The sequence below is a fragment of the Trifolium pratense genome, linkage group LG2 (genome assembly GCF_020283565.1).
Source record: "Trifolium pratense cultivar HEN17-A07 linkage group LG2, ARS_RC_1.1, whole genome shotgun sequence".
In the NCBI taxonomy this organism is placed as follows: Eukaryota; Viridiplantae; Streptophyta; class Magnoliopsida; order Fabales; family Fabaceae; genus Trifolium; species Trifolium pratense.
Window position 1 is genome coordinate 39,047,842 of NC_060060.1, and position 16,005 is coordinate 39,063,846.

The window sequence follows — 16,005 nt, forward strand, 5'->3', positions numbered from 1 at the left end:
ATTTAATTTTCTCTTTCTACCATTTTCACAATAAACAACAACCAATAAAAATTGTTTTTACATCTTCCTATGCAACTTATTCCAAGGAAAACACACAAAAACATATTTCAAATTCTCATGTTTTACTTTTTCTTAATAAATGTAATTTTTTTATTTTCTCTTATAATTTGGGACGGAAGGAGTATTTTTTTTATAAAAAATTAACTCACACTTCACAAAAACGTGAGTTCAACTCATGTTGCTCAATTTAAGACTTATATAATCTACCAGTAAACATTATTAATATTCGACCCTTACTAATAGTTAGTTGGTTTAGTGGTGATTGACGCTGGACTTAGCAGAGAGGATCACAAGAGAAGGTTAAAACCACTTTATGCTAGAACTGACCCCCAAACCATATTAGACGGTTCAGTGGGCTAGATACTTGTGGTGAAAAGAAAAAAACGACTCTTGAGGCCTATCCGAACGATTATTCAACTAATTGAAGAGGTTATATATTTTAAAAGACATGGGGTGGGATAGGTAGCCCAACTAGTTGAGCTATGAGTTAAGGAGCAGGAGGTTCAGGGTTCAAGTTCTGACAAAAAAGAAAAAACTAACATAACATTGTAATACTAAAGTTGCTTATTAAAAAAAATAAAAAAAAATTATAATTGCTATTCAATTAAGACAATGATTTTTGTTTTCTTTTAAGGACAATAATCTGCGGTAATTAATAAATTGGAACTAGTAACGCTTAGAAGAGATGACACATCTATTTTCTAGCCTAACCAAGGTCGAGTTCGATCCACAACTTGAGTATATAGCAATGTTAAAATTCTTAGGTAGAGTTTATCGCCTATTTAGATCTCATAAGACTCAATAGATTAATCTCTACCGTTGCATGCAGATGATATCGGTAGGGATGGCAATTTGACCCATACCCAGAGGGTACCCGCAAAAATTACCCACAACGGGTAGGGTAAAAACCCGCATTTTGGGTACGGGCACGGGTATGAGTAATTACCCGCAAAAATGAACGGGTAAGGGTGCGGGTACGGGTACCTTAGTACACACTCCGCCCCATACCCGCATAATATATATTTATTTATTTTATTTATATTATTATATTATAATATATGTAAATCAATTTAAAACAATACAACTCTACTAAACTATTACATATTTTTAATAAAAATATTTATTTATAACATAATATAAAAATAATGTGAATATTTAACATAAATATGAACTTTAACATAAAGTTAGTAATAATTTTGTTTATAATTTTCATTAGTCAATATTAAAATCTTTGAAATTTTTGTAATTCTATTAAAATTATATGATATTTTATAATTGATCAATTTATTTTTAGTAAAAATGCGGGTAACGGGTACGGGTATGGGTACCTAGGTACCCATAGGGTATGGGGACGGGGGCAAAAGTTATTACCCATGCGGGTATGGGGATGGGTACGGGTATTTTTTCAATCTGCGGGTATGGGGATGGGTACTATAGTACCCTACCCATACCCTACCCATTGCCATCCCTAGATATCGGGTTATGTTCGAAAAAATAATAATAAATGTATTTAAAGAATTGAAAATGAGCTTATATTTAAGGACAAATTTTATCTTTAAAAGAGTGTTTATAATTAGGACAGAGGGAGTAACATTTTATGGCGGCCGTAACGACGTTTTGTCGCGGCCATATCAGCATTTTGGCGGATTTTTTTTACCTGACATAAATGGTGAAATACATTAACAGTAACTACTTATATCATTTTGTCGCGGCCATTTTCGCGATAACGAACTGCTTTTTTTTTTAAACCTTAGTCTAGAAAAAATGGAAAGAAAGAGTGAAAAGGTGTAAATTTGGATGTAAGAATATAATGATACGTGAGCACAAAAATAGAAGGTTCGAAAAGGCAGAACGGCGCCGAAATAGAAGGTTATATTTAGAGCCAATGAAAAGACAGTATTATACACACACACAGTCACAGCACAGCAGAGTCACAGTATAATAATCTCTCTACCCTTTACCCATTCCCAAGACTCACTCACTCACTCTAACAACCCCTAACCTCGATTTCCGTTCCTTTTCTCTCCCAAAAAACAAAAACAAAAAAAAACACCATCATCATGGAATCTCGCAAATTAGCGGCGCTACTTTCTTCCTTAGTTTCTCAACTCCTCTTAATCCTTCTCCTCATTTTCCCTCCCAATTCTCTCCACCCTAATTCCTTCCACTCCAATTCCACCGATTCCACAACTTTCTCTCTCATCCATCACTTCCTCTTTTCTCAACAAACCGCCGTCACAACCACCCTCTCCCGCAAACGTAAACGCCCCAAACACCACCACCGTCTCATCCCTAACCCTGATTGGTTCCCTAATACCTTCCTCATGACCTCTTCAACGTTCGAATGGTTAACCAATTTACTCGAACCACTTCTTGAATGTCGTGATCCTTCTTACCTTTTCCCTCTTAACCTCTCCGCCGGTGTTCGTCTCGGTATCGGTCTCTTCCGTCTCGCTAACGGTTCTGATTATACCCAAATTTCTAATCAATTTAACGTTCCTGTTTCTGCAGCCAAATTCTGTGTTAAACAACTCTGTAGAGTCCTCTGTACCAATTTTCGTTTCTGGATTTCCTTCCCTAACGGAAACGAGGAGCTTAAATCCGTTGCACAAAATTTCGAATCACTCTCTGGTTTGCCTAATTGTTCCGGCGTTGTTTTCTGCTCTCGCTTTGAAATTTCATCTTCATCACCATCATCCCAACAACACCAGCAAAAACAATCCACAATTGCAGCTCAGATAGTTGTTGATTCCACATGCAGAATTCTCAGCATTGCCGCCGGGTTTTTCGGTCATAGAACTGATTCTACCATTCTTAAAGGTTCCAGTTTGTTTAATGATATAGAAGAAGGAAATCTTTTGAATGATTCTTCTGTTAAAGGGGTTAATCAGTATTTGATTGGTGATTCTGAGTATCCTTTACTTCCTTGGCTTATGGTACCTTTTGCTGATAATGTGACTGTTTCTGGTTCTGTGGAAGAGAATTTCAATGCTGCTCATGAACTAATGCGGATTCCGGCTTTTAAAACTGATGCTAGTTTGAGGAAATGGGGTGTTCTCAGTCGGCCTGTTTGCGAGGAAATTAAGATGGCTGTGGCTTATATCGGTGCTTGTTCGATTCTTCATAATAGTTTGTTGATGAGGGAGGATTTTTCTGCTTTGGTTAGTGATTTTGAACATGAGAGGAAAAGTGTGAATCCTTTTGTATTGGAGGATGATCCTTTAAAGACTTCGAAGGCTTTAGCGATGAGGGCAACATTGGCGACTATGGCAAAGAAAATTAGTTAGTTCAGTTCGGTTCAGATTCTAAATTGGTGGGGGAAAAGGTATACTGATTCATGATGTTTCAAGATATAGGCAATTTTGCAGCTTTCACACTTGTTAATTTGTGTGGTCGCGGTAATGTAAATACTGCTTCTTGAGCATTTCATAGTTATAATTTTTTGAGGATATTCATATTTGTTGTTTACAAGTCTTTTGATAATGTTATAGATTTAATTAGATTGGTTTTTTTGTGGTGCTTGAGAAAACTAAAGATTCTGATAGTTGATACTTGATAGTTCAAAAATGTATACTGTTTTGTGATGCATTTTTGGAATTGGAGAGTTTCATAATTCATACCATTTGACATTTATACCAATTTTATGTCTTCCTGACTATTTGATATTGCTATTGCGATGCTACCGATCTTTTGGAACTGCTTGAGACAAGTGAACTTGTTTATGCTGCTGTTAGTTTTTTTTTTTTTTTTTGACAAAATCAAATTCAACTCATTTCATTAATCAAAGTGTTCTCAATACAAGGAGGAATCGAATCGAATCGAAAATGCAACGCCTAGACCAAGAATAGGCCGCCCTAGCTAAAGTGTGAGCGACTCTATTCGCTTGACGCTTAATGAACTTCACCTCGATGTTGGGATAAATCAGAAACAAAGTCTTAATACTAGAAATTAGCATACAAAACTCAGAGGAACCCACATAATTAGAGGAAATAGCGTCAACAACACTCTTCGAATCACTTTCAAAACAAACATTGAAGAACAGAAGCTTCCTTAATTGCCACAGCTTCCCCTTCAATTGTGTCGAATCTTTGGTGGATAACGTTGGAACATGCTAGTATAAATCTGCCACGATAATCACATGTAATCCAGCCCCCGATTGCGCCTGCGTTGTTGAAGAAGCTTATGTTTTTTTGAGAGGTTTTGCTTCCACCATCATAAGTATCACGTTGTGTCAACGTTGCATTTGAGTCGATCACATGCTGATGGCTACCACTGCTCTGCTGTGCGTTCTGCAGGCTGGAACGGCTGTGTGTTTTAGTTTAACTTCTGTCCGTGTTTTCTGTTGACTGGTGCTTGTAATTAAGGTTTGATTTGATAAAATATGTTAACTGTAACATGCTAGCCAAATGCACCTTGCAAAATTGACAGAGATTTTCATGGATGTTGTAGTTACAAAAAGATTTGGTCATTTTAGAATGCGAGTTCATTAAAACTTAATCTCGACGATCATTAATGGCATTTAAATGAATCCTGTAGAAGGATAGGCAGTTAAATGTGGGATTTTTTTTTCATACTGAGTTAAATGTAGGATTTGTTACCTAGCTAACATTATACTAGTGTATATTTTTGTAACTACTCCAAATTATTAGCATTAAAACCTCAGGATCCCTTTGAATATTTTTTTTTTTTTATAAGCAAAATTGAATTATAAGGAGTACAGGGATTGCTACAATTCAAAAACAAAATCAGAGAACAAAATCTTAGATACATTGAAAACAATCTAAGGGATTGCTACACCAATCAGAGAACACTACGTTAACATTGTTCCATAATCGACCTATAAACCAAAACCAAGCAATATAAATAATCTGGTCCACTAAAGAAGGCACATTAACGAAGTCTCCTCTAAATAAAATGTTATTGCGTTTACGCCATATACTCCACGTTGTTGCCAACCAAATAATGTGCCGGAACCTCTTGCTATCGTTTCCTGTTATTAAATCTCCAAAAGCAGTAAAATGATTTGGAATATCAACAAAGGTAACACACTGCAATCTCATCCAATTGAAAATATGCCTCCATACCTGTTCCGAAACAGTGCATTTGAAGAAAATATGTTGAGTATCTTCTACTTCATTATAACAAAAGACACAACACCTCTCGTGTATATTTGTGATAATTCCTTTTTTGTATAAAGCCTCTCTAGTTGGTAGCTTTTCTAACAACAACCTCCAACCGAATATACTTACTTTCGACGGGACATTATTCAACCAAAGGCACTTCAACGCCTTCGCCGTAGTTGGCCCTATATCACGCACAGCAGACCTGTTCTGCAATGCTACATAAACTGACTTTACCGTAAAAAAACCTGCAGCATGTAAATTCCATCTTGGCCGATCACTCCCTGTCCGTAAAGACCTAACCTGGTCCAGAATTAACAGTAAATCCTGTGCGAAAACAGATTCGGTTTCGGATAACAAAGCTGACCACTCAGGCTTCCAAATCCAAATATCTCGCTCCCACTTGCCCATGGTCGTAATCACACCATCTGGCTGCATGGTTTTTGAATACAGAGAAGCGAACAATTCACATAACGGCGCTGTACCTATCCATTTTTCCTTCCAAAATCTGATATCGTTTCCGTCACCGAGCTTGGTGCTTACATTGTTACCAAACCAATTATCTTCCTCTGCGCCCCCTAGCTTCCATAAATCCCTCCACCAGATTGATGCATGTTTGAGGCCTTCCTTCCCTTCGCCGTACAGAAAATTAGCGGCAAAAGAACCGTATCTTAACCACAACAAAGATGGATCCCTTTGAATATGATTTAGTCTTGTGCTTCTTTAAATATACTGCAAATTGCATCATACCAACTTGTGATTATGTATTTGATTACTGGTTAGTTAATTAATTGCTCTTTTTCTGTTCTTAGTGGTCTGAAAAAAATTAATATTAGCTAACAATTTTCTCATTCTTTGTTTTTTATTTAGTTGAAGTTGCTTCAGAAATTCATGCTCATTGACATTTCTCTCCCTTTCCACATGAGTGTATCAGGAGAGTTTTAACCTTTTAAATGAGGTCATCTATATCATCATTTAGCATTAGTTACTACTATAACTTCCAAATATTGAAGGGTTACAAAATAATTACAGCGAATTTGGTTGTTGATTCATTCATTCATTGTTTAGTTTAAAGTTCTGAACAGTAACTGTTATCCTATTGATTATTAATGGCAATATAATCTTCTATTCATGGAAACATCATGACTTGTGTTCAAATCCAAGACTCCTTTGTTAGTAGGTCTATAGGTATTGCTAATCTGTACTTAGGTTGACTGTTGTAATGATAATACTTTTTGACTCATTGTAATGACATAAATATCATTCTGAAATCTGAAAAATAAAGTCAAATTCAATAGAGTAATTACTGACAAAACAAATATATATATGTCAGATTACACAGTCATGGTAAATACTAGTACTCTTTTCTATTGCAGCATTCTTAACTTGTTTTAGAAAAATAAAAATCTTTACTAGCCAATGGAGGTACAAACAAAGCCCACTAGCCGCAACCAAAATAGGCATCTGCATTCTTAACTTGATGATGATTGATGACTATGCCGCTTCCTAGAATCTGTCTTCATGAGATCCAAAAATTATAGACAAGTTTCATTTTTAACTCTTCCTAAATCGCTTGGAGGGCAAACTATTAGAGACCTCACCCAAATGAATGATGTTTGTTTCATGAAAACGGGTTGGTGTCTTTGCGCAAGGGTGACACGAGTATTCGATGCCATGTCTTGCATGGGAAGTATGGCTGCGGTGCCATTGCAGGTGGTGGAGTGGAAATGAAAGGCACTGATTATTTCATCTAGTAGGGAGTTCCAAGGTGTGGTGGAATGATATAAATCAGCGCTTTGTGTAATTTAATTTGGGTATGGAAGTTCTGTTAATGTTTGGAATGACACTTGGTTGGATTCATCCATTAAAGATTGAAGGAGTACTCATTTAATTAACCTAGTTAGCTATGCATGTGGATGTCAAGAGTGATTGCGTTTTCTCCCATTTACAAAATTAGATACCCTTGGGGGACAACAATCCAAGTATAAAAACTATAAAATCTACTCCCTCTAATTCTAAATATAAGAAAAACTTTACTTTTTATATTTATTGAAAATTTAATGTATTTAGTCTTAATTATGAACTAGATACATTAGATTTTTAATGAATCTAGAAAATAAATTTTTTCGTATATTTAACACCGAAGAGAATACTAATGTGTGTAGTCTTTCCGATGTGAGATTTCTACAATTTTTCAAATCACATGTAGCTCTACTAAATCTTACAACTTGTGTTTATTTCTTACCAAATTCTAACTAATCTTTTTTTCACATAATAAGGGTATTCAAGTAAATAAAACCCATTTTATCTTTAAAATCAACACAATTAGTTACTATCTTAAAAAATGTGTAAAATTCAAATGAAACGCTTCATATGAGAATATTAAAAAAAATTAATAAAATAAAATAAACCTTAGTTATGTTACTATTGAAGCCACCACCAATTACCGTCTTCACTATCATGGGTATGGTAACATATTCTCATGTACTCTAAAGACACATGTTAAAGTTACTTTAAATAGTAATTTTATCTTAAAAAAAATAAATCTTTGACTTCTAAAATCATAAAATACACGAGTTTTAATATAAAATTTCTTCAAATAGTACACTAACAAATGCCCTAAGGGGGCATATTAGTTCTTGCCTTTTTTTTTTATTTTTTATTTATAATGAGCTGAGGATCGAACACAAAATCTATAAGATACTAACCAAACTCCTAATAAGTAGATCAAACCTAGTGGTTTAACTCTTACTTCTTTCTAAACCCCTTAAAATTGAACAATTTTGCCCTCATAGATTTGGGTAAACATTTTTCAAAGGACAAAATATTTTAAAAAACGATTTTCAAAATATATTTTATGTTTCAAAAACACAAACAGAAAGATAAATACTAGTATTTTCGAAGAAAAAAAAAAGAAGATAAATACTAATAATATCATATTCCTTTCGTCCCAAAATATAAGACTTCATTGATTATTGCACGTACATTAATATATAAGTTTGATTACGAATATCTTTAATTATGTATTAATAAAAATTTGATTGTCATAAAATCAACCAATATTTTAAAAATCATAAAATGATTGTCAAAATATCACTGCTCAATGGAAAACACGCTAAAACCCTTGTTTCTTCTTCTTCTCACGCAAAAAAAAAAAAACCTTTTTCTTGCGCGAAAACACGAAAACCTTTCTTCTCAGCCGCTAATCTTTGCCGCCGCCGCATAATCTCCGCCACAACCCTAAAGGTATGCCTTTTTCAATTAATGATTATTGTTCTCAGCTTACTCCAGATCACGAATCGGTATCTTGGTTTTGAGTTCAACAGGGACAACCAAGCTCACTTGAGAGTGTATAGTTTAGTAACTTTGGTAATTTTAACATCTGATTTGGACATTTTATTGATAAGATAAATATAACAAAAACTGCAGATCATAGTCTAATTCTTAAGCTGGGGTTAGTGAGCAGGGTAGAGAGTGAAGAAGCAAAATTCTACATCGTTGATCATTGAACTAATTGTCTGTTTTTTGTTGATTTAATGTACCAAATTGTAATCAAAAGAGAAATCATCACCACCCATAATTAATTGTCTGTTTTTGCGCTTTGTTGATTTAATGTAATTTGTTGTTAATTTTGTACATTACCTATAATCAACAGAGAAATCATTATTAATAATCTACTTTGATTGCTTTCTTGTGAAGATAAGTGTTAGAAGTTGCATAAAGTATGTTTCTTTTGATTTGGGTTGTTAATACTTAATATTGGTCTGGATGGGGTTTATGACTCTTGATTCCATGTATGTGATGTTATAGGGTGGGTGAGGGTTGTGGATTTTGTTTGTGGTTACTTTGATTTCAATCACTCAGTGTGCATGATTAAGTGATGACAGACTCTTATAATTCAGATTGAATACACAGATTGAACTGATGCATATAAAGTGGAGTGATGTTTGGAGTTCATTTTGTATGCTTAGTTAGTACTGTGTCTTCCGGATTCAACTTTTTTGGGTGTGGTGTTGGTGTTCAAGGATATTGGTCCTTTTTTTTGGTATTGTTATCATTGTTTTGCATTGTGCAACCTTGCATCAGCTCTGATTCTTGATCTAGTGGTTTTAATTACATTTTAGTAGCCCGTGTTAATACTTGATAGTTTTTTTTACACTTAATTTTCTTCTGATTGGAGGAGAGAAAAACATCACTTTCATAGTTCTGCAGGTCTTGTTTTTAACATTTATGGTGTAATTGTAATGGTTACCCCTATTTAGGGTCTTGTATTGCCTTGTCACTATTGTGTAATACCATGTTTCTGAGATTTTGTTTTGTTTAATTATGTCTTCACTCCATCCTGTGCAGGAAGTTCTGGTGTTGTAGTACACTGATGGCTAACTCAAGTATCAAATCTACGCCAACAATGTCAATGGACTCCATGGAACAGAAGGGGAAAAACATTGCTGAATCAAATGAGAGCATAGATGGTCCAATATCTATCCTTTGGGATATTGAAAATTGTTCTGTTCCAAGTGATGTACGCCCAGAGGATGTGGCGGGTAATATAAGAAAGGCTCTGAAGGTGCATCCAGTAATTGCAGGAGCTGTTATGATGTTTGCTGCTTATGGGGATTTCAATGCTTTCCCTAGGCGACTTAGAGAGGGCTGTCACAGAACTGGTGTTAAACTTATGGATGTTCCCAATGGGAGAAAAGACGCTGCTGACAAAGCAATCTTGCTCGACATGCTCTTATTTGCTCTTGACAACCCCGCACCAGCCTCGATCATGCTAATCTCTGGAGACGTTGATTTTGCTCCAGCACTACACACTCTTGGTCAGCGGGGATACACTATAATTCTTGTCATCCCTGCTGGGGTTGGGGTTTCTTCTGCCCTATGCAATGCTGGTAAATTTGTTTGGGACTGGCCTGTTGTGGCTCGTGGAGAAGGTTTCGTCCCCCCCTCAAAGGCTTTGGCGCCACCCCGTGGAGGTTCAGTTGATCCTTCTAGATATTTGATGGGATGCCATATCAATGACAGCACCGGTGGACAAAATGAAGAAGAAGCAATAGTTTATAGTGGGATGCCACGGAGCTATTCCAACTCGAGGGAATTCTCAGTGGTATCACAATCTCTGTCTGAATATAACTCACCGCACGTGTCTTACTTGCCAACATCTTTGAGATCATATAGCCTTCCATCTGGGTTGAATGATGTTGCTGGAGAATCTGTGCCTTCTAGCGACAATACTGAATGCCAGACATGGGTACAGCCTGGGGATTTAAATGGTCTCAAGGGTCAGATAATAAGGTTGGTCGAACTTTCTGGAGGATGCCTGCCCTTGGTCCAAGTTCCAGCAGAGTACCAGAAAATTTATCGTAAGCCACTCTTTCTATCTGAATATGGGGCCTTTAAGTTGGTCGATCTTTTCAAAAAAATGGATGATGCCATTTCTGTGGAAGGGAAAGGGGCTCACAGATTTGTGTATCTCAGAAGCAGGGAGGATGGATCAGGTGTTCCTCCGCTGTTTCTTGCAAAGAAAGATAAGAAAGGAAAAAAGGCACTGGAAGAGAATGTAAATGCTGTCATTGGTGGCTGCTCTTCGTATGAGAATGAGTTGTCGAATAAGCTTAGTCTGTTGAAATATCTGTCCAGCTCTGATTCTGGTCAGATATTCATGTTTGATATTGATGAGTTGCTTGGTATTGAATATTGATGAGTTGCTTTGAAGTTATATACCAGCAACAGTACAAGAAACAATTGGAATATCAGATATTTGGCGTGGACAAGTTGGAGGACTTGTTGGAAAAAGTGAGTGATGTGGTAGTATTGCATGAGGAACCAGTGTGTTTTTTATAGTTACTGGCCTGCATGTATTTGAACCTTGTAAAATTACTGTGCTCCTTATATACAGATGAAAGTATATTGTATTTTTTTTCAAGTGTGTCGTTTACAATACAATGTGAGTGATATTTATAGGACACAAATAGGTAAGGGGGACAATCGCAATAAAATCACTAGGAATTAGTGTCCACTTATTGAATTTATAGGAAAGACATTGTGTAATCTGTCCAATATAGGACTTCTACAATTTTTCAAATTCACCTAGTAAACTTTTTTTTTTTTTTAAATTTTATCCAGTAGCTTAATGACTAAAAATTCATCTCTTGAGTTGAATAAGTTGAAAATTTCAGGTTCGAATTTCGGCTCTGCATATAAAATACAATATCCCTACTAATTGAGTTATGCTCATGCGGACCATTCACATAGTAACTTTACAACTTGTATTTATTTTGTACCAAATTTCAACTTAATTTTTCAAACATAATAATATAATAAAGGTATTTAATTTAAGCAAATAAAACTCATTTTATCGGTATTTTTGTTACCATGATATTGATATTAAGTTTTCACCACCATTAACAGTGACTAATCTCCGTCGAGAAACATGTAGGGTACACAAGGTGAATTCTTCCAACTGAATTTTTGTTCAATACACATGAGTCAGAAATCGAATCTCGGACTACATGCTTAAAGAGACCAAAACTCTTACCATTTGAACTGATTCATAACATTTATAAAATTCAAATGAAACACTTAACATAAATGGAAGAGTATTAAAAACATTATCAAAAAGAGTATTAAAAAAAATAAGGCTTTAATGCAGTTTTGATCCCCCTATTTTGAAAAACCTGAACTTTTGATCCCCCTATTTTAAAACTCGGCACTTTTGATCCCCTAGTTTAGTTTTTTGTTAGTTTTAGTCCCCCACCTCAATTTGGTCAAACTTTTGCTAATGTGTTATGCTCACTGATGACGTGACATTGTACATGTGGACAACTTGCTATGATGATGTCAGAAAAATTGGTGACACACAATATTTGACCTATAGAGATGCATGTTTTGCAATGGGATTCCTTAAAGATGATCGTGTGTTTACATCACTGCAATCAAAGAAGCAAAAGATTGGGGCTCGGGACACTATCTAAGGAAATTGTTTGTCCACATGTACAATGCCACGTCATCAGTGAGCATGGCACATAAGCAAAAGTCTGACCAAATTGAAGTGGGGGACTAAAACTAACAAAAAACTAAAATAGGGGATCAAAAGTGCTGAGTTTTAAAATAGGGGATCAAAAATTCAGATTTTTCAAAATAAGGGATCAAAACTGCATTAAAGCCAAAAAATAATAATAAAAACCTTAGTTACCTACTTACCTTACTATGGAAGCCACCAATTACCGTCTTCACTATCTTGAATTCTGATCCACAGTAGTATATAATAATCCACCGACCTAACCCAACTCTTGTCCTAATCTTGTGTTTCTTCAAAATTACACCCAACCAACTAGGTTCTTTCCTTTCTCTCTCTTTTTTCTCATAATCACGCGATTTTTGTACGATAATGTTCTTTGTGATTTCATCATTTATCTACTTCTTATTATAGAACAGCACCTCAATCACGGATTCACGCGTGTGGAGCTTCATCGGATTTGTTTCCCCATAATCGCTTCAATAATTCTCCATTTACTCCCATTAATTATTGGTACTTTTTTGTTTATTTACTTCCACTAGTTATTAGTTTGAGATTTTGGGTTTTTAGTTTTCTGCAAGATTTGTTTTTGTTGCTCCGATTTGGTTCTGATTAGATTAGTTTATGTTAAGTAGCATATAAAGATGAGAAATTTGGAATGTAAATTTGTGTTTTTTGTTTTAATTAATTTTTTTTTTCTAATTGAATTTCTTTGCTCTAAATTTTGGTTTGCTAGACCTAGGTTTTGTGGAACTTGAAATTTTTACTCGATTGCTTTGTTGTGAAGATAAGTATTGGAAGTTGCATAAAGTATGTTTCTTTTGATTTGGCTTGTTAGTCTTGGTCTGGATGTCGTTTAGGACTCTTGATTCTGGGACCATTTGGATTGACTTATTTTTGAGCTTATGCAAAATAACTTATACAAATAAATTATAAGTTTGTTAAGGTATTTTATGAAATAATAGCTTATGAAGATACAATTTTTACTAGCGAGAACTTCCAATTAACATAAAAGCTTATTTATTTGCATAAGCTATTTTTCATAAGCTCAAAAATAAGGTTATCCAAACAGGCCCTCAATGTATATGATGGTATAGGGTGGTTAAGGGTTGAAAATTTTGTTTGGGGTTACTTTGATTTGAATCACTCATAGTGTGCATTAATAAGTGATGACAGACCCTTGTAATGATGGAAATATGAACAAAGGACAATGCTCGGTTGTAGTCTTATTTTGTCATCATCCATTAATATAGATTGAATATATGGATTGAACTGATGCATATAAAGTGAAGTGGTGTTTGGAATTCATTTTGTATGCTCAGTATTTTGTCTTCCAGATTCAATTTTTTTTTTTGGGTGTGGTGGTGGTGTTCAAGGATCTTGGTCCTTTTTTGGTATCATTACCATTGTTTTGCATTGTGCAACCTTGCATCAGCTCTGATTCTCGATCTAGCGGTTCTAATTACCTTCTAATTGGAGGAGAGAAAAACATCACTTTCATAGTTCTGCAGGTCTTGTTTTTAACATTTATGGTGTAACTGTAAGGTTTACGCCTATTTAGGGTCTTGTATTGCCTTGTCACTATTGTGTAAGACCATGTTTCTGAGATTTTGTTTTGTTTAATGATGTCCTTACTCATCCTGTGCAGGAAATTCTGGTGTTGTAGTACACTGATGGCTAACTCAACTAACAAATCTACACCAACAATGTTGTTGGACTCCATGGAACAGAAGGGGAAAAATATTGCTGAATCAAATGCAAGCATAATTCAATGTCCTATAAGCCAGCAATGCCGTAGCACCTTAGATGGTCCAGTATCTATTCTTTGGGATATTGAAAATTGTCCTGTTCCAAGTGATGTACGCCCAGAAGATGTGGCGGGTAATATAAGAATGGCTCTGCAGGTACACCCAGTAATTACAGGAGCTGTTATGATGTTTTCTGCTTATGGGGATTTCAATGCTTTCCCTAGGCGGCTTAGAGAGGGCTGTCAGAGAACTGGTGTTAAACTTATTGATGTTCCCAACGGGAGAAAAGACGCTGCCGACAAAGCAATCTTGGTCGACATGTTCTTATTTGCTCTTGACAATCCCCCACCATCCTCCATCATGCTAATCTCTGGTGATGTTGATTTTGCTCCAGCGCTACACATTCTTGGTCAGCGGGGATACACTATAATTCTTGTCATCCCTGCTGGGGTTGGTGTTTCTTCTGCCCTATGCAATGCTGGTAAATTTGTCTGGGACTGGCCTGTTGTGGCTCGTGGAGAAGGTTTCGTCCCCCCCTCAAAGGCTTTGGCGCCACCCCGTGGTGGTTCAGTTGAGCTTTCTGGATATTTGATGGGGTGCCATATCAATGACAGCACCGATGGACAAAATGAAGAAGAAGCAATAGTTTATAGAGGGATGTCACAAAGCTATTACAACTCGAGGGAATTCTCAGTGGTATCACAATCTCTGTCTGAATATAACTCACCGCATGTGTCTTACTTGCCAACTTCTTTGAGATCATATAGCCTTCCATCTGGATTGAATGATGTTGCTGGAGGACCTGTGCCTTCTAGTGACAATACTGAATGCCAGCTATGGGTACAGCCTGGGGATTTAAATGGTCTCAAGGGTCAGATAATAAGGTTGCTCGAACTTTCTGGAGGATGTCTGCCCTTAGTCCGAGTTCCAGCGGAGTACCAGAAAATTTATGGTAAGCCACTCTTCATATCTGAATATGGGGCATTTAAGTTGGTTGATCTTTTCAAAAAAATGGATGATGCCATTTCTGTGGAAGGGAAAGGGGCTCGCAGATATGTGTATCTCAGAAGCAGGAAGGGAGGATCAGGTGCTCCTCCGTTGTCTCTTGCAAAGAAAGATAAGAAAGGAAAAAGGGAACTGGAAGAGAATGCAAATGTTGTCATTGGTGGCTGCTCTTCGGATGAGTTGTCAGATGAAGAAAGAGTAGTCACAGAAGAACGCGAGGAAAGAAATTTTACCGGCAAGTGTAATAAAGGGAGAGCAGCCAGATGTGAAATTGATGGCCGTGTTCTTGAGCAGTTTAAGTGTGAGCTGCAGGAGATTCTGGTCAGCTATTCCTGTCAGATACTTCTAAGTTGTTTTGAAGCTGTATACCAGCAACGGTACAAGAAACAATTGGAATATCAGATATTTGGCGTGAACAAGTTGGAGGACTTGTTGGAGAAAGTGAGTGACGTGGTAGCATTGCATGAGGATCCAGTAAGCAAGAGGAAATTCTTGGCTGCTATTGGTAGTTAGAAAACTTAAGCAAGAGAGAGCTTGCTATTTGTTTTAACCTTTCTGGTGTTTTTAAGGCAAATACTCCACAAATGAATGCCTTAGGAGCACGAGTTAAGGAATCAAACGTGAAACATTTTTATTGAAAAATGTAGTATTCAATATTACTAATGCTATATTTTTCAATTAAAAAAAGTTCCATTTCTTTGATTTCTTAACCTGGGGGTGCTCTTTGTGAGAACCCTTAAATGTTTACCACCAAGGGTCAAAATATATGTTCTCCCTTGCAACGTCATTTTTTTCTTCTATGTTTTGTAAACATATGCTGGGCGAGTGTGTTTTTTTATAGTCACTGGCCTGCATGTATTTGAACCTTGTAAAATTACTGTGCTCCTTATTTTCAGCAGTTGGGAGAATATGTAAAAGTAGTACTGTTTCCACTTTTATCCTAAATCCAATCTGGATATTGAAATACAATTTGTTCATGGATGGTGACTTGTTAAGATATAATTCATTCCTAGTTGAACATCATTCTTTTTATGGTTTTGCACTTAGAAAGTTC

General features: G+C 36.0%; 4 protein-coding genes across 4 annotated transcripts; 3 read left to right on the plus strand and 1 right to left on the minus strand.

Annotated features, from left to right (window-relative positions):
• Nucleotides 1-2,025: 2,025 nt before the first annotated feature.
• Nucleotides 2,026-3,569, plus strand: LOC123907246 (protein ALP1-like). Its single transcript, XM_045957432.1, has one exon. The coding sequence runs from the start codon at nucleotides 2,121-2,123 to the stop codon at nucleotides 3,345-3,347; it is 1,227 nt and encodes a 408-aa protein (XP_045813388.1). The 5' UTR covers nucleotides 2,026-2,120; the 3' UTR covers nucleotides 3,348-3,569.
• A 1,367-nt stretch (nucleotides 3,570-4,936) lies between these two features.
• On the minus strand, nucleotides 4,937-5,591 carry LOC123904681. Its single transcript, XM_045954315.1, has 2 exons — nucleotides 5,145-5,591; nucleotides 4,937-5,050 (listed from the first exon to the last, which is right to left on the minus strand). The coding sequence occupies exons 1-2, from the start codon at nucleotides 5,589-5,591 to the stop codon at nucleotides 4,937-4,939; spliced, it is 561 nt and encodes a 186-aa protein (XP_045810271.1).
• Nucleotides 5,592-8,264: 2,673 nt separating this feature from the next.
• On the plus strand, nucleotides 8,265-11,098 carry LOC123907247. The gene is made up of 2 exons (XM_045957433.1): nucleotides 8,265-8,426; nucleotides 9,531-11,098. The coding sequence occupies exon 2, from the start codon at nucleotides 9,556-9,558 to the stop codon at nucleotides 10,879-10,881; it is 1,326 nt and encodes a 441-aa protein (XP_045813389.1). The 5' UTR covers nucleotides 8,265-8,426; nucleotides 9,531-9,555; the 3' UTR covers nucleotides 10,882-11,098.
• A 1,291-nt stretch (nucleotides 11,099-12,389) lies between these two features.
• LOC123907248 lies at nucleotides 12,390-15,938 on the plus strand. Its single transcript, XM_045957434.1, has 3 exons — nucleotides 12,390-12,517; nucleotides 12,613-12,711; nucleotides 13,847-15,938. Exon 3 carries the CDS (start codon nucleotides 13,872-13,874, stop codon nucleotides 15,462-15,464), a length of 1,593 nt encoding a protein of 530 aa, XP_045813390.1. The 5' UTR covers nucleotides 12,390-12,517; nucleotides 12,613-12,711; nucleotides 13,847-13,871; the 3' UTR covers nucleotides 15,465-15,938.
• The last annotated feature ends 67 nt before the right edge of the window (nucleotides 15,939-16,005 follow it).

What these genes read in the sequence shown, in the direction of transcription:
- LOC123907246 (XM_045957432.1), top strand. Translation starts at nt 2,121, where the DNA reads ATGGAATCTCGCAAATTAGCGGCGCTACTTTCTTCCTTAGTTTCTCAA.
- LOC123904681 (XM_045954315.1), bottom strand. Translation starts at nt 5,591, where the DNA reads ATGGGCAAGTGGGAGCGAGATATTTGGATTTGGAAGCCTGAGTGGTCA. An exon ending in AATGCACTGTTTCGGAACAG is followed by an intron (nt 5,051 to 5,144) that starts GTATGGAGGCAT and finishes ATTTAATAACAG; the next exon opens with GAAACGATAGCAAGAGGTTC.
- LOC123907247 (XM_045957433.1), top strand. Translation starts at nt 9,556, where the DNA reads ATGGCTAACTCAAGTATCAAATCTACGCCAACAATGTCAATGGACTCC.
- LOC123907248 (XM_045957434.1), top strand. Translation starts at nt 13,872, where the DNA reads ATGGCTAACTCAACTAACAAATCTACACCAACAATGTTGTTGGACTCC.